Source organism: Sus scrofa, chromosome 3 (assembly GCF_000003025.6).
Source record: "Sus scrofa isolate TJ Tabasco breed Duroc chromosome 3, Sscrofa11.1, whole genome shotgun sequence".
Lineage (NCBI taxonomy): Eukaryota > Metazoa > Chordata > Mammalia > Artiodactyla > Suidae > Sus > Sus scrofa.
In genome coordinates, this window is record NC_010445.4 from 40,257,286 (window position 1) to 40,281,738 (window position 24,453).

The 24,453-nt window shown below is 61.2% G+C and overlaps 1 protein-coding gene across 3 annotated transcripts in view; it reads right to left on the reverse strand.

Annotated features, from left to right (window-relative positions):
• Nucleotides 392-24,453, reverse strand: part of CRAMP1 (cramped chromatin regulator homolog 1) — a 50,358-nt gene continuing 26,296 nt past the window's right edge. For all 3 annotated transcript variants that reach the window (XM_021086822.1, XM_021086823.1, XM_021086821.1), the window contains 15 exons: nucleotides 18,539-18,624; nucleotides 18,058-18,181; nucleotides 16,824-16,905; nucleotides 15,336-16,448; nucleotides 13,101-13,278; nucleotides 11,238-11,419; nucleotides 11,078-11,152; nucleotides 10,106-10,187; nucleotides 9,165-9,269; nucleotides 8,792-8,970; nucleotides 8,191-8,253; nucleotides 7,616-7,847; nucleotides 6,873-7,037; nucleotides 5,810-5,955; nucleotides 392-4,024 (listed from right to left, as the gene is read on the reverse strand). In XM_021086822.1, the coding sequence (XP_020942481.1) occupies nucleotides 3,860-4,024; nucleotides 5,810-5,955; nucleotides 6,873-7,037; nucleotides 7,616-7,847; nucleotides 8,191-8,253; nucleotides 8,792-8,970; nucleotides 9,165-9,269; nucleotides 10,106-10,187; nucleotides 11,078-11,152; nucleotides 11,238-11,419; nucleotides 13,101-13,278; nucleotides 15,336-16,448; nucleotides 16,824-16,905; nucleotides 18,058-18,181; nucleotides 18,539-18,624 (2,977 nt within the window). In that variant the 3' untranslated portion in view covers nucleotides 392-3,859. The remainder of the gene's footprint in view (nucleotides 4,025-5,809; nucleotides 5,956-6,872; nucleotides 7,038-7,615; nucleotides 7,848-8,190; nucleotides 8,254-8,791; nucleotides 8,971-9,164; nucleotides 9,270-10,105; nucleotides 10,188-11,077; nucleotides 11,153-11,237; nucleotides 11,420-13,100; nucleotides 13,279-15,335; nucleotides 16,449-16,823; nucleotides 16,906-18,057; nucleotides 18,182-18,538; nucleotides 18,625-24,453) is intronic.

Consider the following 24,453-nt stretch of genomic DNA (forward strand, 5'->3'; position numbering starts at 1 on the left):
TGCCGTCCCTGTATGCGCCCTGGTTGGCGTAGCGGGGGAGCCCCGGGAAGCGCTTCCCGGAGCGCAGCGGCGCCCAACAGGGCCCAAGACAGTCAATGGCACATGGATACGTGGCCAAAGGAAACAGGACCGCAGTTCCTGTCCTGCAAGTTGTGGGGAACACGTCCTTAAAAGTGGGAGGCAAGGGATAAATAAAGAGTGCCAGCTGACTGATGTTTGGCTCAAAAAAAAAAAAAAAAAAAAAAGGTAAAGGTAAAATACACATTCAGGAGCGCTTTGTTGCTAAACTACACTGTGGGCGGCAGTCAGTGCCTCTGAGATGGCACCAAATGAGAGCCGCTCCGGCCGTTTTCTTAAGCGCACACTTAAAAAGAAAAAAGCAGAAACGGTCATGATTAGATCAAGTATTAGTATGTATTTATGCACAATAATAAAAACAGATTTACAAGTTGAACTGGAAATTTAAACATAAGAAGTTTAACAGCTTTTGTTTATTATATTAAATAACCAAACACCTTTTATTCCCAAAATTGGTAAAGAATAAATAATATAATTTACAATATGGTACAAAAAATAATCAGGAGGGACAGGCATTCTGCTTTATACATACACTGTATATGTATATTTATAATCTATAAAACAAATTCACATCTCAAACAAGCCGAAAACCTTAGGTGATATGGCTTAACGATTATTAAAAGAAACCGCAGTTAAGTTCTGCTGCCCAGAGGCATAGCTCTGGAGCCGGGTATCCTGTTACAGAATAAGGGGCACAGGTTGCTGTAGTGCTTCCAAGACCTAACTCACCTCACATGACTTAAAGGCTGCTGTGGGATTAGGAGAGCTGACAGTCAGGAAAGGTTTGCTGTAGGTTTCATTCCTTCTTTTTTCTTAAGACAAAGTGCCGTATTTCCCCTAAATGCATCTGGTAGAACTCAATGTCAAGAAAGAAGAAAAAGCCACCTGTTTTCCTCCTCCACGTGTTTCAAGCGTCTCTTACTCCATGGCTTTTCTTTGCACACATGTGATTCAATGGTGTGATCCAGTTAAACAGGCCATTCAACTGAAAGGACACACCAGTGACGAGGCTGTGGGACAGAGTGACAGAGAACGGGGCTGCCGCTACGAGCCTGGAGGTGTGCGAGAGCAGTGGAGCAACCAGTGACATGTTTCCAAACATCCCCTCTCCCTGAGCAAGTCCTCTCCCCCGGGAAGATACAGAGAGATGAGAAAAATGCCATCGTGAGCCTTACATGGAATCAGGGATTCAACCTGCATCTCCCTTGTGAGCAATGGAAGGCGCATCACGGGACATGATGTCGCCATGAAGAACCAAGGCCAAAAAACCAGCTCCCTGGAGGTGGGAGATGGAGAGTTTCAGTCTTCAGAAAAGACAATCAGCAGACCGATTCTCAACACTGAAGTGACACGGGGAAGACGTCTCTGCGCCACAGACCCGGTCTTAACCACAGGCTCATGTGCAAGGGAAGCCATGGCCGCACAGGAGGCGCTCCTGACTGTCCCTGGGAAGGCGCAGGCAGGGGGAGGCTTCGCTGCTCGGGCCCTGTGAGGATTTCCAGCTTTTACCAGGCGCTCGTTTTCATCACACTGATAGTCATTCGGGCTGGGAGAAGATGGATCCATCATCTTAATGCTATAGCTGACATCCTTTCCCTTCACATGGCAAGCGAATGCCTACTCCTGCCTGGCTGCTGGAGCAGCGAGTTCTCTGTAACCCTGGCAGCTTTACACACAGGGGAACAGGCCCCTCTCCTGCACAGCCATGTCCTCTCATGGATGATGCTGGCTAGTCAGCTGCTCCCAGAGGGAGTCTGTGTGAGAGGGCCAAGCCAGGGGCACTGCTGGATCAAGGCTGACAAAGGCTGATCCAAGCCTCCAGACTTTTCCTCTTGCTAGACGCCACCAGGGGATAGGTGCCGACCCTCCCACCAGACTGCCTCGGGGTGTCCCTGATGGAAAAGCAGCTCAGGCCTCTACTGTGCCTGGCGCGGTGCAGGCTGCCACTGGGCACTGCCCCGGCACGGATGCGGCAGTGTTACCTGGCATCTCTGGTCCCAGACAGCGGAAGGACGAGAAAGCACGCAGGGGCCTCGGCTCAGCCAGACCTACTGTGGACTGAACCAAGTCAGATGCCCAGAGACAGACCTAACAGATCTTGTCTGGCTCAAGAAGGTGCTAACTTCAGGAAGCTGCTGCACTGATCACAAGACATGACCTGGTTTCAAGATAACCTGGCCTCAGAGACTGCTGTCCCTCTCTCGTAACACAGCGCTAACAGCCCCTTGCTCTCAGCCCTGTGGCGCTCTGGGGCTGGCGTCTCTGTACTTTCCGGGAGGAAGTACTGCCCTGTGCCTCGTGCTTGGCATGAAGGGCCGCATGCAGCCTGGAGCAGTGGCGCCCTTCCCCGGGCTACCATGCTGGCTCACCTCTGCGAGGTGGTCAGGGAGAGGCCAGGGGAGAGGCGGCTGGCCCTGCAGGATGCCACCGCACGGCGAGCTGGGGAGGGGAGAGGTGAGGCACACACACAGGGGTCGGCTCGGGGGGATTCAAGGAGCCACACTGACTCTGGCCGGTGGGCAGAGGATGAGGCAGCGGTGGTGGCACCGGCCCAGCCTCAGCACTGGCACCCAGCCACAGGGGACGTGGCTGGACGCCAAGGCCAAGAAAGCAGGAACCCTGTTAGCTCCACTCTGGGGCCAGACTGGACGCTGGTCCCCAAGGAGCCCACCGGAGGGACGTGGTCTCAGCGCACTGGCTCTGAGTGCCGCTGGAGGTCTGACCCTGCCTGGGCGCCCTGAGCAGGAAGAAGGGAAACAGGAGACCCTGGGGCGGGTGCGAGGGGTCAGCCACACCCTGGGGCCCACCCTGCACAGATGCCAGTGAAAGCCAGAGAGAGCCTTCCCTGCCGAGGCTTCCGTCTGAGACGCCAGGCAGTGACAGGGCAGCATTTCAAGGCCCTGCCGTCACTCATCGGCAGCCGTGACTGCTGCCGTTTCTCCTCAGGGAGGGGGGGACCTGGGCCAAGCCTGCGCCTGAACGCGGGGAGAAACCACTGCACCGGGACTCTGCTCTGCCCTTCAACGCCTGCCCGTTCTTAACGCACAAGAAAAACACTTTCTGACCAGCACGGCAGGGTTTTCTCCCAAGTCCACGCGAGCTGCATGAGATGTGAGTCTTCCCCCTTCCCGTTAAGGCGGCCAGAATGGAGGCTCCCGATGCGGGAAGCACGAGACGAGGCAAGGAGCCAGCATTTCTGGGGAGATGGCACCAGCTACGCTGCCCCAGGACCCTGCTGCCACACTGGGGTCGGCGTGTCCTCTGACGCGTCTGCTGTCTCCGGGTGCAGACACCACCAGGCAGAGCCCAGCCGACCTGCCCATCGCCACCCTGCAGAGAGGTCGGCCAAGGCGAAGCGCAGGCTTGGCGGGAAGAAAGCCGCGGTGTCCTGGAGCCTCCCTGCGGACAGCGGGTGGTTCTAGCCCCCAAGGTTGGGGCGACCAGAGCCTGGCACATGCGCCCCTTTCTCTCGGAAAGAAACCCCCTGGGATGTCCGACCCAGCAAGTGAGGCGCAGGCCCGCAGGGAGCTGCTTCGACGCCGTGGCCATGGCTGCTGCTGGCCGCATGGAGAGCTCTTCCCTTCCTGGCCACCACGGTCCTCGGCCTGCGGGGACACGGGCCTGCACGCGACGGCCTCTGGGCCGAGGAGGTGCCTCTGTTCGGACAGTCTCCTGGGAGTCCCGGTTGGCCTTGTGCTTCCCCTCGCCTGAGGAGGGCTGCACCTCCCAGCCCCGAAAGCCCTCCTCTGCCGCCTCCGGAGGCCCCCGCCTCGGGGCGCAGTCATTGGGACAGATCACCAACTGGGGGGCCGCCTCCGCCGCCATCGAAGAGGGCCTCTCGCCGGCCGGGCTCGGCGATGGACAGCTCTTGGGCCAGGTCATTGAACCGGGATATGTAGTCAATGCTGTTCTCATTCATCATGCAGACCAGCTGGGAATCCACCACCTGCGGGACAGAGGGCGGGGCCACGTCAGCAGGCGCTGGCCCCCACGGCTGGGCCTCGGCGCCCCCGGCAGCCTCGGCACGGCGGCCCCGCGCTGGGGCGAGCCTCAGAATCACGTCCGTCACGGAGAACCCTCGCTGGGGACAGGTGCGTGGCGCGGCCACTACAAGCTGTTGGGATCAGAGGGCGAGCGCCACCCCCTGAGACGTGGCAAGAATGGTGGGCAGAGGAGCAGATGGCACAGGGCGAGCAGACTGAGCGGTGGTCCGAGGAGGCGGAAGGGGAGCAGGGGAGTCCGCCACGGGCGTGCGGATCAGAGGAGGACTTTGTGTGGCGGAAGCGGGGCACGAGTCACACACAGCAAGGCCAGAGGGGAAGATGGTTCCCGTGAGAAGAAACGGCAAGCGCACAGGCCCCAAGGTGGGAGCCAGTCGGCTGGTCCAAGGCAAGAGAGACGGCAGACCAGCCGGCGAGCAGGACAGAGGCGGGAGGAGAGGGGCGTGCCCAGCGGGGCCTCAGGGTCAGGACTGAGCCGGTGACAATGGGCTTAATTTGTCCACGTGGAGCCTGGGACAGCGCCTGGCACCCAAAGGCCCTCAGTGAATGTTCGCTAAGGAACTGACTCGTGTGACGAACAAAGGAGAAGCCTACAGAAAATTCCTTTTTTTTTTTTGCATTTTAGGGCCACTCCAGAGGCATATAGAGGTTCCCAGGCTAAGGGTTGAATTGGAGCTGCAGCTGCCAGCCACAGCCACAGCCACAGCAACTCGGCATCCCATCCGTGTCTGCAACCCACACCACAGCTCACGGCAATGTGGGATCCTTAACCCACTGAGCAAGGCCAGGGATCAAACCTGCAACCTCGTGGGTCCTAGTCAGATTTGTTTCCACTGTGCCATGATGGGAACTCCGCCTGCAGAAAATTCTGAGTGGAGCATGGCATGAACTGAATCCTAAACTTACTATAAAAAATTTCAAAAAAACGGAAATTTGTTTTGAAAATCTCTCCGGTCTTGAGATCCGTGTGAAGGTGCTAAGAAGCTGAGCAGTCCTGGGAAGCAGGTGGGCGAGCCTGGTCTGATGCAGGTTCCCCCTAGCGTGGACTATGAGACGCCCAAGGGCCCAAAGGCCCTGACGGCTGGAGCTGCATCGGGAAGACGGCCCAGCTGGGGCATCTCAGGCGCAGACTGCCCTCGGCACACCCTCTGCCTGCGCCTCTCAGCTCCTGCCACCTGGCGCTGGGCGCATCAGATACACACACCTCATCTTCAGCAGGCGCTCAGCCATGTGGCCTTACTCGCCCACGGACACCCCCCAAGCCCAGTGGGATGGCGGGCCAGGGAGGCGGGAGAGGGCAGCCTGGACCGAGAAAAGAGGGATGCTGCATCCCTGCCAAAAGACGAGAGGGACACTGCCATCGCACTGTGGGTCCCTGCTGTCGTTGCCCTTCTGCAGAAACCCCAGGCCACAACCCTGCACTGCTCAAGGTCCCCTCCATTAGGCGGCAGTGACAGCACCTCAACCCCTGCGGAAGGTGCCAGCAACCTCACAGATCAGGAAACCGAGCAGTGAGCAGCAGCGTCACCAGCCAAGGTCACACAACTGGCTTCAGGCAGAGCAGCCCCACCACCCCAACCCGGACTCCCTGCAGTCACCGGATGAAGAGGTGGCCTGCGTGGGCAGAGCTTCCCCCGGGAGTCGGACTGTGCGCCGGCTCCTGACGGGTGCCCCCAGTGAGACGCCCTGAGCAGCCATGCAGCCCCAGGGGGGTCTTCCCGTGCACTCACCTCGGCCACGTCGGCCAGGGACCGGGACACAAAGGAGTCCCTCGAGTTCCCATCCAGCAGGCTGGGGCCCAGCAGGGAGGTACCGCTTGGGGTCCCCGCAGGGGCTGGCAGCACCTTCCGGCTCTTCTCTGGGGAGATGAAGCTGGCTGCAGACAGGATGGAGAAAGAGGGCCTGAGCCGGTGCCAGATGGACCAGCGAGGGGCCCCGGAGGCCCAGGCCTCCCGGCAGCTGGCTGCCAACGTGTGCACGGTGCTCTGGATTGAGAGATGGGCCCTGGCCGACCCCGCCCCACCCCACCCCACCCCAGGGAGGTGTGAGCAGTGCCCTGCAGCCACACCCGTCCTCTCACTCTCCTTGGCCCCTCCACCCCCCCGACATTCCACTGTCTGGTCCCCACTCCCTCCTCCATGCAGGGCTGTTTCCTGCTTCTCACGGCGTGAGCCTCCCTTTGCAGCGTCTGCACTGCTCTACAGGACACTCTGAACAGGACACACCCGCCACCCAGGCCGGGGCCCCACATGGTGCCGACCCAGTTCACCGTGTACACCGCGCGCCCTGCTCTGGGGCTGCCATCTACAGCCCCCAGTGCACCGCCCCCAGAAGGGCCACGGGAACCCCTCTGAGGAGGGAACTGAGGCGGGTGCATTGTTCCCCGACCCCCTTCCCATCACACGGCACCTAGTGCCGTGAGAACATATGGCCTGTGAGGACGGCCATCTGCGGTCCACGTGCCGCAGGACAGCACAATATCCAGAACAAAACAGAGGGATACAAAGAGAGCGCCCAAGAGGCGGGTGGCCTCAGCCCGGCCCTGGACGGTGGCCCTGGGGGGAGAGGCAGGCTGCCCGGCACAGGGGACCTGTGTGGCCCTGGTGACAGAAGTGTGCACGTGTGCCAAGGCGCCGTGACCCTCACACGGGGTCTGAATACTTTCCCACAAGCAGGTGATGCAGAAAAACCAACCATAAACGCCTAGGACCAGCCCGGAGGGGGCGCTGCGGGAACCGTGGAGATGCCAGACCCCAGCTCCGCTCGGACCCTGGCCCCCACCCTAAGTCTCACCAAACAGGCTGCTTAGTGACGAGTCCGTGGGATCGCTGGGGCACCACTGGGGGTCATGGGTGGGGGAGGCGATCCAGTCCGGCTGGGGGCTGCCAGATGGGGAGGGCAGACTCTTGGAGCTGTCGCTGCCGTTCAGCTTTGCTGGAGAGAGAGGGCCTCCTTCACCTGCCAACCCAAGGCCCAGGTCAGAGACGCCACATGGGGTGAAGGCCCCACTTCCCCACAGTGCCGTCACGAAGGCCACAGGCGGCACGGTCTGTGCTGCCAAAGTGGATCCTGCGGGGCCACAGTGGCAGGGGTACATGCCACGGCAGATGGAAGCAGGCCCTGTGCCAAGGGCATCACCTAAATCCGTCACGAGTTACTTAAGATGGCCCGAGAGGGGCCGGCTCTTCCCAACTGAGCAGAGAAGGCTCACGTGAGCCGGTGACCTGCCCACAGCCTCGTGCTGACCAGCCCACACCAACCATGCCACTGCCACCGCTGCACTGTCCCCGAGAGCTGGCAACCCCACAGGCGTCTACCCAGCTTCAGAAAGGAGAAAGCCGCCCAGCAGGACCGCCCGGCTGCAGAGGGCTGGAGGGCCTGCTCTGTCCCTGCGGCCAGCAGTCCCACCAGACCACCACAGGCTCGGGTCCTGTCCGGGCCTCGTCCGCCGGTGCTGCCCCGCAGGTGCAGACGCTCCAGGCCCAGGAGGGCCGAAGGGCGGCAGGCCGGAAGTGGGCCGGGAGGCAGGGCCTCACCGTACTGGCCGGAGCTGATGGCGATCTCGATGATGGAGTCGCTGATCTGCGTGGCCGGCTCCCCCTGCGAGAGCACGTCCTCGGGCGGGCCGGGCAGGGAGATGTCCAGCAGGGCGGAGACGTTGGGCGGGGAGAGCCGGGTGCTGGGGGCCTCTGCCGGGGGCAGCGGAGCAGAGAGCCCATTGTGGAGAGGAGCCTTGGACAGCTCAGGCAAGGAGAGGACGGGCGGGTTCTGGGGGACAGAGAGAACCGCTCAGACACGACAGCCGGGGCCACCAGAGACCAAGCTTGGCCCTGCAGAGCGCGGCCAACGGAGACCGACAGGCCCTCGTCCTTCCACCGAAACCCAGGGGTTGGCAGGGTCGGGAGGCCAGGCTGAGGTGACCTGGATCTGTCCCCACACCTGCAGGACAGAAGGCGAGCACCAAGGGACACCCAGCTGATGACCTCCTCGTCCCCGACCCAGAAAAGAGTCCTTCCAGAACCGGGTCAACCAGCCAGCTGGGCAGAGGGGAGGGGGCACGAGATGGGAGGAAGCCCGGACCCCCGGCCCGGCAGCCAACTGCGCGCTGTACCTGGAAACTGTCTGCCACTGGCTCCTGCCTTGAGGGGACGCTGATGAACGGGTCGCCTGTGCCCTAAAGAACAGACGGGATGCTGGTGAGCAGGCTGCACGCTCGCCAGGCACGGCCAAGGGCCAGCAGGCACCTGCTTGCCAAGGGCCGCCCCGCCCTGCGGCCCCAGGCAGGCATTTTGCAAAGGCCCCGCTGCCCTCCGAATGTGGGCCCCAGCCCCCAAACCGACGCTGTTGATTAGAGTCAGTGCAGGTGCCAGCACGGGGCCGCCTGCCTCGGGGCAGCACATGGGAACTGGAGAAGCCGCTGCCTCGGGGAGCACACAGCCTGATGTGGCCACGGTCGCGCGGCAGCGGGGACCCGCGGGCAGACTCTCAGACCCCGCGTCCGTCTGTCTGGGTCGTGAACTCTCCGGTGTCACACAGTCTACAGGGCCCACCCTCTCCGGCTCACCCTGTCACTCCCCGAGCGCATCTCTCAGGCAGCGCTGTAGTCCAGCCTGACCTCAGCCCGGGGCCTCGGCTGCCAAACAAGGGCAGGAGGACGCCCGACCCTCCCGAGGCCGCGGGTGACGCCGAGAAGCCCTTGCCAACCCACTCACCCTTACGGCGGGGAGCGGGTCTCTGTTCTGCTGGGGGCCGGTGGACTCCTGCCCAGCGACGGCGGCGGTCACCTCATCAGGGGACAGTGGGGAGATGCCGGACAGGCCCTCGGCGTCCAGGACAGGGAGGGGGCTCCCGGGAATGATGCCCGCGCTCTGGGCCGCTAAGTCAATGGCACCTGGAGACAGAGAATGGGCGTCTCTGCCCTACCAACCCCCAGGCCCGACCCAGGAGGAGACAGCCCCGGCTCCTGCCTCACTCCCACGCGAGAACGGCTGGGGCTCCTTCTGAAGGGAGAGGAGACGCCAGGGCTCGCCGAAAAGGAAAACGAGACATCCTGCGGGCCCCGCCGGCGCAGCTGCGGAGACTTACTGGCCAGGTGGCCCGCGGCCTGGGGCGGGAGGGCCTTGGGCACGATGGGCCGAGACAGAGCTGCTTTGGTCAGGGAGGACTGGATGGGCCGGAACGAGCCTCTGCCTGTGGGGACGAGAACAGCAGCATGCCAACCTCACAGCCCATGCCCTCTGGTCGCATGACCATGGCTGCACACGCTTCTGTCATGGCCACAGCCCGGATCACGGAAGCTGAGCCAAGCCGGGAGCCCCTGACCGTCCCGACACTTGCTCCTCGGCGAGGTCAGAGGCCAAAGGGGCCCCAGGGGGGAGCCAGCTGTCCCCTGAGACGGGGGCCCACTGTGCTCTCTGGGGCCGCTCGAGCCTGTGGTCACGCTGACACCATGGAAACAGCCATCAAGGGGGTCTCCCACCGGAGCCGAGCCAGAGGCCCCTCTGAGAGCAGCAGACCCAGGACCAAGCCCTGCCTCTGCAACCCGCTCTCTCCCGCAGGCCTTCTGCCCTGGGAAGCAGGCGTGGGAAGCAGGTGAGAGCTGAGTGCGTGCTGCCATGATGAGATCCAGAACGCGGGCCAGTCTGGGGGTCTCCCTGTGTCAGACGCCCTTCAAGGCCAGGCCCTCTGCACTCACAGACCTGTGCGGAGTCAGCCCGCACAGGTCAGGGTTAGGAACACCTAGGAACACCTTCACCCCGCGAAGCGCGACGAGGCCTCCCAGGCGGGGAACTGGGTGGGCAGTGCTCCCCCAGGGCTGTCTGAGCGCCCCTGGCTTGGGGGCTGTCTGCGGACCAGTCAGGGTCCAGGTGCCTGCGCCGCTCCCCGGGCCCCGCGTGTTGACAGAACGGATGCGGGAAGGCTTGAAGCGTTGCTCCAGAACCGAGGTAACAAACGCCTACCGTTCCTGGAGACGGGGCCTGGAGGGCAAGGAATGAAAAGCCACCCTGAGGAGCCCCGGGGCTCACCGGTTACGGAAGAGTTCGACAGGATGGAGAAGGAACAGACGTTGTGGGACTGGTTTTCGGAGGGCCGAGGAAGCAGCGTTCTCTGTGGGCGGAAACAGGCCCAGGATCAGGCCGTGAACCAGGCCAGCACCAGCAGCCACCAGGGAGACTCGCGCTGGGTGGCAGAGGACCATTCACGACAGCAGGGGGCTGAGCGTCAGCGGGGGTGGGGGGTGGGGGGTGGTGTTCTGGTTGTGAAGGGATGAGGACGGTCTGAGAACGGCTCGTTTCCACCGACTCTGGGCCCCTGGACGCGGGGTCCTCTGTGAAAAGAGCCTGGGGGACCCACCCTTCCCGGGAAGACCGGGGAGCATCTGAATGATCCACCGTTAACCACACCAGCCGGATGTGGCCGGACCGCCACAAGGCCTGTAAATGTTTATGACCACTGGCCGAGGACAAGTCGCCCCGTCGCCTAGGTCCCCTCACATGTGGGTGAAGAAAGTACAGCTCCTGCTCCTGACGCAGAGGGGCCGAGGTCCCGAGTACCTCTTGTGCTCTTTTCACCCCCAAGTAAACACGCCCTATCTCACGTGCCCCCCTCCTGGCCTGCAGACGGTACCCAGGGTCCTCCCTAGACCCTGCGAGAGGTCTGGGCTCCGGCCAGCGTCTTCCGCTGACTACGCGTGTACAGAGATATCCTCAGGATCCCCCCACACGTGCCCGTCTGGGGTCTTCTTGGAACCTGAATCCCGAGAGCTTCCTGTCTTTTCTGCAAGCGGTTTTCCTGCTGTGCAAAGAGGACCCGTATGTGCAGGAGCAGCGGGGTCCCGGGTGCTACTCTAACCTGTGCAGAAGCAGGAAGGGGCAGGGAGCCTCCAGCCCACAGGCAACCCGAGACCTGGGAGAGCAGCAGCGTGTCCGGGCAGCACGGCCAGTGCAGGGAGAGACCAGGCCCGAGGCGGGACCAGGCGGGCGGGCAGGGCACCTCACCTGGACCACCAACGGCTTCCGCAGATGCCGGTTCCGCAACTTCCTGGGCTTTGGCAAGAAGAAGTCCGACTGCATCTGTAAGGCAAACGGCGCCGGGTGCTGAGCTTTGGGCAGAAAGCCGGGCCAGCAGCAGCAAGCAGGGTGGGTGGGGCCGACTTACGCTGATGGAGTTCAGATGCTGGCGCAAAGTCAACTCTGGCTCTTTGCTGGGAGAGAAGAGCTTCCCATGTCGGCTATTGGGTGGCAACGTTGTGGGGACAGCAAAAAGGCCACCGTCTGAGTCACTGCTTCCAGCACTGGAGGGACCAGCCACCAAGAGGGGTCTGGGAGGGTTTCTCAAACCTAGGGAAGGAGGAGGCAGCAGGACACAACCGTGCACCCTAACCACACCTCCCGTGGGGACGGGGCTCCACCCGGAAGGAATTCGCTCTAAGAACCGGTCGGATTTCCTGTAAAAACCTCGCTTCTCTACCTTTGTCCCCGCAGTTCTAGTGCCCGCTCCGCACGCAGATCAGAGGTTCCCTTGACGCGAGAAAGGCCCTCCCCACTGCGCTGATCTCAGGGGGCAGATTCCCTTTCAAAGGCTCCGAAAGCTGAGAGGACCTTCCAGATCCACTAGCGCAGGGCAGAGGCCAGCAGCCTTCCTGGGGATGGGGCCAGATGCTAAACGCCAACCTTGAGGGCGCCACGGCCTTGGCTGAACCCAGCTCTGCGGCCGCGGCACAAACACAGCCACAGACCACATGCGAGCCCGTGGCCGTGGCCGTGTGCCAATGAAACTTTATTTACGACAAGCAGGCTGTGGCCCATGGTCTGCTGGTCCTTGGTCTCAACATCGAACTGTACAGAAAACAGCCCCAGAGGGAATCTGTGTAGCCACTGAAGAGTTCACAGAATCAGGAATACCTTCCCTGCCGTGACCAGCATCTGAGTAGCGGGCCTCTGCCCTTAAGGACCCTGGATGCAGAGTCTGCTGCTGGCCTGCTTGGGAGCCACCAGGAGGAGGGAAGCCAGAAACGAGGGCTGCGGGTGGTGGCCTGGCCCCGCGGCAGGCTCAGTGTCTCCAGAGCCGCCGCCACGTGCTCTCAAGGAAAACGGGATTCTCCAGCCTTTAACAGGCGGGCCCCTCCAGACACGGCAGTTCCAAGGGAATTTTGTGAAGCGAAGCGCCATGGAGTGCACTGGGAATAATGCCAGAGCATCGTCAGCTCATCAGGATGCTGGCACCGAAGCTGGGGCACCCACCCGCGTCAGACCGAGCAGGGGCAAGACCGCTCCCCAGAAAACACGCCCAGGACCTCACCACAGAGACCCCGGCCAGCAGGAGCCGTCTGAGACGCCAGAACGGCCTAGGTGCTGGCGAGCACACGCCCGCTGGGGCACGGGTCCTCGGCCCTGCCATCCCGCCCCCCGGAGCCATGGGCGAAGAGGTGCCGGCTGTGCCCGGTGAGGGGGGGCAGGGCCCCTGGACACACACACGTTTCTTTAAAATTCATGCAGAATTCATGATTCTGGCCACAATGATCTGGGGGTAGGGGGGTGTTTTAAAGAGAAAAAAAACTAAGAAAACAGCTCGTGTTCATCCTGGGGTTTTAGGTGCCACGTAACCCAACAAAGGACTTGAATCTAAATGATTTCCAGACACAAGTGTGGACCAGCAGGTAAGCCCGTCTTTCTTTCCACGACGTGCGCTCAAGTGCTGAGGCCTCTTTGTCCAGTACTCACGTTGAAAAGAAAAACAATCTCATGACTCCGAAAGCAGCCACCTCTCAGCCTTAAGCCACCAAGCCGGCGTGACACGAGGCTTCTGCTGAACTCACAGAGCAAGAGCCCCCACGATGACCAGAATGCAAGGGTCCCCCCATGCCTCTGTCGGCTCCTGCACCCCAGAGCTCTGGAGCCTCTCAGGACAGGCTCTGCTCTCACCCTCCCGGGAGGGGCTCCAGGGTCTGCACACTACCTGTGGCCAGAGGCGTCCCCGTGGTACAGCCCCTGTGCCCGATGGGGGCCACCTGAGCCTCACCTGAGGAGCAAGGTGCAGGGCTGGGTGAGAAGGCCTTGCTGTGGCGCAGGGCAGCCTGGTTTCGAGGGCAGCGCGGGCTCCGGGAGCTGACAGTCGCCACCTTTCCTGGGGGCGTCGCCAACTGCTCCTCCTGGGCGGGCCTCGCCGAGATCACCGAGCTGGCGTTTGCTTCCGGAGCCTGGGATGAAACGGGCCGAAACACCGCTTCTGGAGTGCGTGCCCGGGAGAGGGCTCGCAGACCCTGAGTGTGCCACGCTGCATGGCACGCGGGAGCGCAGGGCAGGCAGGCTCCCAGGAGACGCCCGTGTCCTCCGGGAGCCTCTGTCCTCACTGCCCTGGCGACACAGACAGACAGACAGCCGCAGAGTGATGGGAGGGACACTGAATGGCAAGCGGCAGGACTCGCCTTTTTAAAGCTTTTTCTGATTGTGAGTAAGAGGAAGGAAACACAGGTTTAATTTCTAGAATCCAACACAATTTCAGCCCAGGAGCCCTCTGCTGAGTCAAAACACCAACCTCAGGGTCTGATCAGCCACTTCCGAGGCTGCTGCCTCCCCTCAGCTGGCTGCCAAGGGGGCCCCGCCCTGGAAACATCCCTGCTACACGCCTCTGCCCTCCCTCCTGCCCCTGCAGCTGCGAAGCCCCCACTCCGTCGTCGTCCCAGTTCTCCCGGTTCAACCATGCTCACCACCCCGCCTTTCCTGCATTCATCACGCCCCTGCCTCCCACAGAGAACCCACCATGCGCCCAGGGGCTGCGGCGCCAGGCCAGCATTTTTTTCTTTCTTTCGGGGCCGCACCTGCAGCACATGGAGGTTCCCAGGCTTGGGGTCGAACTGGAGCTTTAGCTGCGGCCTACACCACAGCCACAGCAGTGCAGGCTCTGAGCTGCGTCTGCAACCTACACCACAGCTCATGGCAACGCCGATTCCTTAACTCACTGAGCGAGGCCAGGGATCAAACCTGCATCCTCACGAATACTATTCAGATTCGTTTCAGGAGCGCAACAACGGGAACTCCAAGGCCAGCATCTCCAATTCCGGGTCCCAGCCTCCTCTGGGGCCTCCAGCCAGCAGTCCTCACACCTGAGGCATCGATACTCGCTCTCCTGGGCCACAATGACCCGCACCTCTGCGATCCCAGACCCCGCGGAGACTGCGGCCAGGAAGGCCACCTTGGGGACCTCGGCGCTGACGGCCCGGCCCGGGTTCCAACTTCCTCCGCTCCTCTCCCAGCTGAGGCCAAGGCCGGCCCCTTGGCTGAGTCCTGGTCCTGCCTTCACAGGGCCTGGCTCTGCCCAGCCTCCATCCCGAGGGAACTGGCCCTGCCCCCACCCCAGCCCGTCTCCCTGGTCTCTGCTCCTGACGCCCAACTCAGCACCTCTGTCCGGTCACCGAGGCATTGCCCACAGCTGCCCGCAGGTCACCTCCACACCCCAACCCCAAGTCCACTGCTGGCCCTTGGGCCCCGCCCACACTCAGAAAGCTGTGGGCTACATGGTGCTCGTCCACCCGGCGCATGCTCAGCTGAGCGCCGCCGGGAGCCAGCAGACAGGAGCATGGCGCGGGGGAGAGGCTCCTGGGAACGGGCAACTCTCCTGGGGGTCCAGCGGGAGGCGGCCGCAGGTCGCAGCAGTGCCCCAGGCAAGCCTCATGTGTGGCTCTAGGTGTGGCCACCTTGTTGGGTTCCCCCTGCTCCTCCTGGAACCTGTGCACCTCACCTCCCAGCACACATCCGCCCTCTGGACGACCTGGCGCCGGCTGCTGCTCTCTGCCAGGACAGCCGACCAGACTCCCCGGCGCAGCACCTTCCGGCAGGTGTGTGGGCCCTGCTGGCTGGCCTCCCCTCGTGCGGGCCGAAGGCCGTCGCAGCTGCTGCTGGGCCTGGAGATGAGCCCAGGGAAGGAACTGCCTCCTGGAGGTCCAGCCCCTCCCGCCTCCCAGCCACCACCGACTCCACTTCCCTCTGAAGACACCTGCAACACCACTCGCCAGAAGAGCCCCTCCTGGCTCAGCTCCTGGCCTCTGGGCCTCTGCCCAAGGCTCTGGGCCCTCGGTCCGCACGTCCAGATGCAGTGGGATCACCGGGGCCCAGCCGCCAAGGCCTGCGTCAGCCCCAGGAGGGCTCGCGCCTGCAGAAGGCTCCACGCGCCACTCCAGGGAGGGACAGGCGCCCCAGGCCACCCATCCCCAAGCTGCTCCCTCTCCAGCAGGGCCCTGCCCCCGGCCCCACTCACCAGCCTGGGGTTGACCTCGGTGGAGATGAGCTTCAGGAGGCAGCTGAGGAGGCGCTGCTTGTGGAAGGCGGCGGGCGGGGAGCCGGAGCAGGGGCCCTGGGCCTGCCCGCCCGAGGCCTGGCCCTCGGGGCCCAGCACCGCCAGCCAGTCGTACTCCAGCTGCAGCTTGCTGGGCTTGCCCATCATGAGGTAGACTTCGGCCAGTGTGAGGCCCTCGGAGGTCTGCAGGTTCCAGCCCTCCTCGTGGAGCTGCTGGGAGAGCCGGCCGGTGGGGCCGTCCTTCGGCGGTTTGGCGGCCGGCTGACCCTGAGGCGGCGGGGGCTCCTCCGCAGGCGCATCCGCCAAGTCCTTAGTGCAAACGTCCGGCTGGGGCTCCAGGCCAGGCGGGACGCGGATGGGGGACAGTGCCCCAGCCCGGGCAAGGTCGGCCACCTCTGCACTGCTAGGCGCGCGCGTCTCTGGGGAGGTGCGCCCAGAGGGCCGCGGGTCTGCGCAGCGGCCCCGCTCGGGGATGATGAGGTCTTGGCAGGACTTCATGTAGCGGGGGAAGGGGTCGAGCAGGGAGAGCTCGTCCTCCAGCTCCGGGAGCTGGCCGCAGGCACAGGCCAGGGCCCCTGGCTCTCGGGCAGGGCCATCCCCGCCCTCTGCGGCCGCGGCGACAGGGGTCCTCTCAAGCCGTCCGCCAGCGTCCTGGAGCCCAGGGGGCAGCCTGTCGGGAGCATCCAGGCTGCTGAAACCTGGGGCGGCTCCCTCCCCAGGGGCACTCTCCGGGGAACTCTCCCCAGAGCTTTGCGAGGCGTCGGTGGAGGGTGGGGGCCGCACCCCGCCCTTGCCCTCAGCACCGCCCCGCGGGCACTTGAGCTGGCCCCTGGCTGTGCCCTGCCCGCTCTGGATGCCCAGGATCTGGGCTGGGGGCAACGTGTGGGTGTCCTTGGCGCTCTGCTTGCACCGGCCTCCCTCCTGCCAATGCACTGTGCAGAAGGCCTTAGAGTGCACCACACGGGCCACCCCCGGCAGGGGCGTCAGGGTGCAGTTCTCTCCCGGGAACAGGTGCAGCGCCACCTTCTCCTGCGACGGCTCCGGGAAGGAGTCCTGCAGCTGCCGCTCCTTCCGCTGAGCGCCTGTCAAGGAACCACCTGCAGCAGTCTGCACCCGGGGCCATGGGCCCTCCCTCCGTCAGGGACCGGGCCCGACACTCGCCCTCCCAGCCAGGGTTGGGCCGGGCTGCAAGCCAGCTGAGGACAGACGGGAAGACCTGCGTCTGGGGCTCTCCTTGCTCACTCAGCTCAGCGGGCTGGACAGTCCTCCGACGCGAGGAGGTCAGAAGGGGGCTCGGATCCGGCCCAGAGAACGAGGGGCCGTGGGTTTTAGTCCCGTGCCACCACCTCTTGGGGTCCCACTGCGGGCCCAGGACTGAGAAGGGAGACCCCACTCTCGGGAACAGGGGCTCTGGGGTTTGGGGCACTTGCTCCGGCAGGAAAAAGATACAATTCGCACTTCGTGAAGCGCCCACTTCTGCTTCAAGAACTCGATGAGGCTGGAGACCTTGCGATGGAGCTCCACGATCATCCTACACAGAAAGGACACGGGGCCGGAGGCTGGGACGTGGGGAAAGGGCTTCTGAAGCGGCCGCGGCAGCAAAGGAGGTCCGCGGTCTCGAGACCAGAGCCATCCTGTCCTTGCAGAGCCACTGGCTCTGTCTCGAGGAAACGAACCCATTGAGAGCTCCTGCTGTGGCACACTGGGTTAAGGACCCGGAGCTGCTGCAGCTGCGGCTCGGATTCCATCCCCGGCTCTGGTACTTCCATGTGCCACAGCCCAAAAAAAGCAAACCAGAGCAAACAAACCCTAACCCTTTAAAATGAGACAACAGGAGACTCGCATGAGGCTGCAAGAAAAAAATCCCATCCTGTGTGCCCACAACCCACCCGCCCCTCCACTAGCTCCCTTTGGGTTCCAGAAGGGTGGGCCCAGCATTCATGAAACCCCAAAAAGTAAAAACACATGTGGAAGGAAGGAAGTCCCAGCACAGGCCACGACACGATACACCGTGGACCACGCTGCTCTGAGGGAGGCGACAGAAGCCCCGAGTGTGATTCTGCCCACACGCAACAGCCAGAACAGGCAGACCTGCCGGGACAGAAGTGGGCCGGCGGCGGCTGGGCAGAGGGAGGGGGAGGAGGGTGGGAAGCCAGCCTTCAGCAGGCAGGGGGCTTCCTCGGTGGGGTGAAATCTTCTGCAACTGGAGGTCACGACACTGACAAGGCACCTACGCCCCTGAACCGGGCCCCTAGACAGGGCTCGTGGTTAATTCCACATCACAGAAATGTCGCCTGAATCGAAAAACTAACCTACAGGTGGAAAGCGGTCCGTGCCCAGGGCAGCCCCGCGCGTCCTAAGTCAGGCACCAACCGGGGTGGTGGCAGAAGAAAGGAGAGGGGTTTACGGGGACGAGGCGGGAGAGAGCCCCTGGCGTCCGGTCCAGACAACGTCCCCGTGCGACGCTCTCGGCCGCACGACCCCCGCCCTGGCTCTGAGCTGCCGATCGCGCTTCGGGCCCCCACAGCCAGCGCCTCCTCCCCACCCCGCCCCAGCCCCGCCACGACAAGCGGCCCTCAGGAGGTGTCAGAGCACCAGGGGGCAAGGGAGGTCTGCTGGCCAGGGCCCCCAGGGAGCCCCAGCACGGCCCCGCCCCGCTCCCCGCAGACACGTGGCCTGTTACCTGAGCCGCGGGTTCTGGGCGAGGCTCTGCACCCGGGCCCAGGCACGGTTGCTGCGTGGCTGCAGCTCCACAGGGACTTTCAGGGGCAGGCGCACCGGCTTCTGGTCCTCCTCGTCACTCAAGCCTGTGGCAGGAAGGGGCCCTGAGAGCCCGGCACAAGGAGGCCCTCGGCCAGACAGCGAAGGGAACCAGGGAGGAGCCGGTGGCGGCCTGCCTGCGGGGAAAGCGGGCCGGCAGCACCCACGAGGCCACACCGCACATCCGCCACGCCGGGGCTGAGGATGCGGGGAGACGCGCTCGAACGCCTCGGATGCTCTGCCTAAGGACGGCCAAGGACGGCAGTGGTTTCTGAGCTGGACGGTCCGGAACTGTCCATGGGGGGGACAGGGCCTCGCAGGCTCGGGCAGGGCCACCCAAGACTGTCCCAGCTCAGCCCGTGTCCCCGTGGATACACACCCTCCTCCCGCCACGGGTGACCTACCTTCAGGGTCACAGAGCTTCTTCAGGGCTCGGCACATGGGCGCTTTGATCCGCAGGTTCCTCCCTTTGTAGCGGACTGTGGTGGCCCTGGGAGAGGGGATTTAAAGACGCGCTGAGGCCTCTTCAGGGACAGCTGCCCCCGCCCAGGGCAGTAATCAAGGGCCTGCCTGTCCCACACGGACGGAGGTTGGAGCACCCCGGCTCAACGCCACCTGGTCTCCGGAGTGCGTGCTCAGCCCAAGGGGCCCCATACACACCCAAGGAGCTCCCGGGATGATGGGCGGATGCACAAGACAGAGACGAGATCCCTGACTCGGCAGGACCCTGCTGGGCACGCTGCACGCCGCCAGATGCCACCTGCCATTCAGGTCAGCACGTGTCCTGCCCTCCTGCCTGGCGAGCCCAAGGCACCTGCTGTCCCACCTGAGAGCCCGCTCACTGGAGCCCCAGATGTCAGACGGCACTGCCCGCCGCTCCTCGGGGCCTTCCCTCCTCTTGGCGACCTCTCCACCCTCCTCTAGGTGACTGACCATCTCCGTGTCAGCATCATCCCCAGTCCCTCCGCAAACCAGGGCTGCGGGGCCCCTGACCTGCAGGCAGGTCCAGAGTCGGCGGTGCCTGCCCCAAATCTGTCACAGCTGTTGGGATGTGATTCATATAATGTCAGGATTACGTAAATTAAAGAAATACAACTACTAACTAATGAAATGACTACAAAAGCCACAAAAAAGAGTTCAGAAAAGACACCCTGGAACACTGTTGAAATACTCAAAGGCAGACTGTTTCTAAAAGGTGGCCGTCACACTCAGCGGGCTCGAGACAACTAGCGAAGATCAGGGCCAACGGGGAAGGACCCCAAGCCACTGCTCTGGGCCCTGTGAGCTTGTTCTGTGGAAGCCTCTGAACAGAAAGCCCAGGAAGCCCAGGATCGAGCCCCAGAGAGCAGGCACTGGCCAGTCACCCACCGCAGGTGAAGGCACACAAGTGTGTGTCTCACCAAAGGATCAATAAAAAAATCGCCACTGTGGTCAGAAACGATGCCTGACAGGATGTCTTTCATTTTAAACTCGCTGAGGATTGTTTTGTGGCCTAGTATGTGGTCAGCCCTAGAGAACGGCCCATGTGTGCTTGAAACCAAGGTGTAATTCTTTTCCTTTAACTGTAGTTCTCAGTTAAGTCCAGCTGCTCCACTGGGTTAATTCCTGCTGCCTTAATTGACTTTCTGTCTGGAAGATCAATCTCCTGCCATCACAGAATTCCCACTAATTTCTCCCTTAACATCAGCGAGAACTTATGTGTTTGGGTGGTCCAATGTCAGGTGCGTGTATGTTAATGAGGATAACATTCTCTTCCTATGTCCATCTTTTTAGCATTAGATAGTATCTTTATGAGCTTTGCTTTGAGGTCTACCTTGCCTGCTGTGAGTATCACTCCCCTTACCTTCTCGTCATTTCCATTTGCACGAGCTATCTTGTTCCACCCCCTCACTTTCAATCTCCATGCGTCTTTCTCCCAAAGGTGGGTCTCTCGCAGGCAGCACGTTGCACGTTCTTGTTGCACCATCCACTCTGCCGGTCCTGATCACAGCCATTAGTCCACTGACATCGCAAATAACCGGTGAGAAGGTATTTACTGCCACGTTAAACCTTGTTTTCCGGCTGATGTTGGGTTTCTTTATTCTGTTCTTCTTGTTTTTCCTTTTATGGTTTGATGGTTTTCTTTCGTAGTACACTTGATGTCCGTTTTGTTTGTTTTTGTGAATCTCTTGTATGCTGTTGATTTGTGGTTACCACGGTTGGCACGGATCTTCACCCATAACCGTATCTGCTTGTTTGAGACTGGTCATCCTGGGAGCCCGAACACACTCTGAAAGAGCCACATCATTTTCTTGCTCCTTCTCCCTGGTCTTGGGGTGGTGGCGTCTCATCAGACATCTTCCCATTTCGCTGTTCCTTGTGGACATGGCGTTCACAGAAATGTTTCACACGTTTCCCTTTCCTATCAGTTGTCTCTTTTCTATTTAGAGAGATTTTGCAGCGTTTCTTTCAGAACAGGCTTAGTACTGCTGTGGACTTTTAGTCTCTGCGTGATGGAGACGATCTCTCCTCTTCTGCTCCGAGTGATGATCGCGCTGGGGAGCGTGTCCCAGGTGGCGGGCCTTTCCCTTTCGGGACATCGAATCCATCTGGCCACTCGCTTTTGGCCTGCAAAGCTTCCGCAGCGATACTGTCTCAGAGCCCTAGAGGGGTTCTCTTGCTGCCCTTGGAATCCTCTCTTTAACTCTGGCCACCGCAGCGACAATGTCTCAGAGTAGGCCTGTTTGGGCTCATCTTCTCTGGGACCCTCTGTGCCTCCTGGTATCTGTTTCCTCCTTTAGGTTTGGGACGTTTTCTGCCGTCATTTCCTCAAATACATCTTCCGTGCCCCTCCTCTCCCTTCTGGGATCCCTGTCGTGTGTAGACTGGCATGCTGTGTGTCATCCCACAGATCCCCTGTGCTGCTGTCCCTTTTTTCCGTTTCTCTTTTTGTCTGCTGAACGGGTGGGAGGTTTCCATGACCCTACCTTCCATGTGGCTCACTCCCGCCTCGGCACTATTCACTTTGCCATTAATTTGCTTTGGCTCAGTTCTCACCTCATCACCTGAGCTGTCTGATTGTGACTGGCTCCTTGTCACGGCTTCTAGCTCCTGGCCACAGGGATCTGCATTTCTATTGACAGCCCTAAATCCTTCTGCACTTTCATTCCCTCCTTTTTGCACTCGGCATCTGGTACACTAGAGAAATCTGTTTCATCGTTCTTTCAGGGAATTTCCACTGTTTTTTAAAAAACATTAATTTATTTAAAGGTTTAAAAGTTTCAAGCTTCACACGAGATCACTGGTCTGCGGGAAGAGCTGCTTCCAGGAAAGGGCTGCATCACCGGCAGAAGCCTGCACCATCCAGAGTGGACTCTGTCCCCAACTGGTGTCCTGTGTCTGAATAAACTGCAGGCAGCAGAGTCCTCACACCCCTGCCTTTTCCACTTTGCAAACATGTTTTTATCCACCGAGACGTCTTTAACACAACATTCACGTACTGTTCTGCGTGCGGCTCTCCCCCTGAAGAAGAGTAAAACATGCAGCTGGTGTTCTGACACTGGATTTTGAAGATGGGCCACAGAAATTCCGCTTCCCTCTAACCCACCCAATGCTGGCTCGATCAACCCATCCAAGGAAGCTTCACCACTTCTCTGACTTTAGGCCTTTTTCCCCATAAGATGATTTGCAAATACCTATTTTTTCTTCTATTTTGGCCACACCATGGCATACGGAGTTCCCAGGCCAGGGATCAGATCTGAGCGGCAGTTATGACCTAGGCCCCAGCTGCCCAGATCCTTAACCCACTGTGCAGGACCAGGGATTGAACCTGTGCCCCGGCACTCCCCAGACACCTTCGATCCCATGGTGCCACAGCAGGAACTCCTAATTTGCAAAGATCTTAGGGGCTGTGTCCCACGAGTGTAACAGAAAGAGCTCTGGCCTCTTCAGTTATAGGCTTAGGTTCTTGTCCAGCTCCACCTATGACTCTGTGACTCTGGGGAGGTCACATTCCCTCTCTGGTCCTCAGTCTCGTCAGAACTCCGCTGCCGTCAGATGCCCCTCTGCCATCATCCTGTTCTTTTAAAGGGGAGCAGTTCCTCCGTCTCCGTTTTACTCACATTTCTCGGACACTCTGAATCTAAGAAAAACTCCTGCCTACTGTGGTCTTGAAGGGTTGTCTCAGTGGGCGTGTGCTGTGCAGACGGTGCAACTCCAGGGTCTTGGCACCAGGGCTGCTTCTGGTGTGGATGCTTCCAGGTCCTTCCTCAGGGTGTGCTGGCCGTTGTGCCCTGGATGGGCTGTATTTGGTGTTGTGGTGACCAGAGCCTGCCCTGGATGTTGCTCTGCGGTCGTCACAGCCCTGTCGGGGGCAGGGCCCGCTTCCCAGGTGTGCAGCAGACGCTCCCAGACCTGGACCTAAGCCGCAGCATGAGGCAGATGGGATGGGAAAGCACCTTCTGGATGAGAGCCATCCGCCAGGACCGCGCCTCTGCTACCCCACCTGCCACCCGGTGTGCACGCCCACCAAGATCCCTGCTGCCAGCACCGCCCTCAGGGCTGCCTCCACTGGGAAGGCTGGTTATTGGCTCAGACTTTAGCCCCGCCTCCATGCGTGTGCCCACAAAGTTCCGTCTGGGCCCTGCGGGAGCAGGATGCTGATGAGGCGCTATGGCGCACCACGGCCCTTCCCTCCGTGTGGACCACGGGGCTCCTGAGGCGAAACCACCTCCGTGCCGTGGACTTCTGGGCTGTCTGCACGCCGCCACATCAAGTCCTCTCCCGGTCTGTCCACACGAGCTGCACCTCAGTGCCTGGCCGCTCTCTCCACACCGGGGGCCGAGGGCTACTCCCGCCTCTCCTCTGGGCCTCTGATTCTGTCCCAGTGGACCCCCCAGCTGGCAAGGGAGCTTCCCAGGGTGCAGGTCTCCCTCCGGAGCCCTTTCTCCCCTTCCCTTCGTCCTACCCAGCTCCGTGGGGATCCTTCTTGCGGTGTGGTTTGTGCAAGATTGCCAGGAGGACTGCTGCACATGCAGACGCACGTTTGATGTCTCTGGGGGAGGAGGTCAGCTCCGCGGTCCTCTACTGTGTCTTCCTGGCCTCTCCGCTATTACTCCCTGTTTTAACCAACTTTTTCCAATGACCAACTTCCAGCCGTGACCCTCCAGGGGAGAGAGCTACTTCTCGACTTGCTCTCTGATCTCTAAGAAATATTCAGGGAAAAAAGTTGCAGCATGCATATGGTGCGATTCTAAACACGTGGAAAAGTTATATATTTACATCTGAACATAGTTCTATTTGTACTTGTATATTTTAGAGAGAGATGTGAGACGGGACAGTTGGGGTTTTTTTATACCTTATACACCCTTGTACTGATGACATTTTTATAAGAATCATTCCTGTATTACCTGTACACCTTTTCAAAAGCTTTATCCTAAAGCCACACTGCCCAAAATCGGGGATCAGGATGCCAGCAAAAGTCTCGAGCTGGAGGCTGCAGAGGAAAGGCTCTCACGCCCACGTCCTGCAAGGTGGCAGCAGAAGCAGCCTCAAGTGCACGTGGGTAACGGAGTAACGGAGAAGCTAGCAGGCCTCCCCCGCCCAGGGCGAGAGCTCCTCACCACACCCTCCAGCTCTGGAGAAACAAAGCCTCAGGCCCCGCCTGGACAAAAACAGCGCTAACTTCAGCACCAGAGCTTCGACTCCCCAGACACTGGGTCTCTCCTCACCCCAGAGCCTGCGGGGCTGGAAGCAAAGGTGGAAAGGCCCCTATGGGGGTCAGGACTGCAAGCTGGGAAAAGTCAGTCCACACGGCAAGTTCAAGGCCCAGCGTCAACACGTCCGTGGTAGCTGCAATCCCTTCTATCCACCCATTTATCCATCTGCCCTCCATCCGCCTGTCCATCTGTCCACCCATCCAAACGCCGATGGAGCTGCTCCTGTGCAGGGAATCAAACGCAGGACACCACGGAGCAGAGAGACTGGGGAAGCCCAGCCCACGAGGCAGGAGGACCCTGGGCAGCCAGCCGTGACCCCAGTGTGTCAGTGGGGTGACTCTAGGAGGATGAAAGACTGCAGGAAGCAGGGTCTCCACTGAGACCGAAGGCTCGGGTCTTAACCCCCTCAAGCCAGGGGAACGACGGCAGCAGTGCCCCCGAGGGTGTGCTGACGATGCTGGAGGGGCTGCTGGACAGGGACCCAGGGTACCCCACAGTCCCCTCCCATAAAGGCTCCAAAACATGTGGATGTTTGTGCCCGGCTGGTCCGCAGGGTGCACGACAGGAGCAGGCAAGACAAAGAGCAGAGGGCTGAGCCCAGCGGCCGTCTGCGACAAGCACAT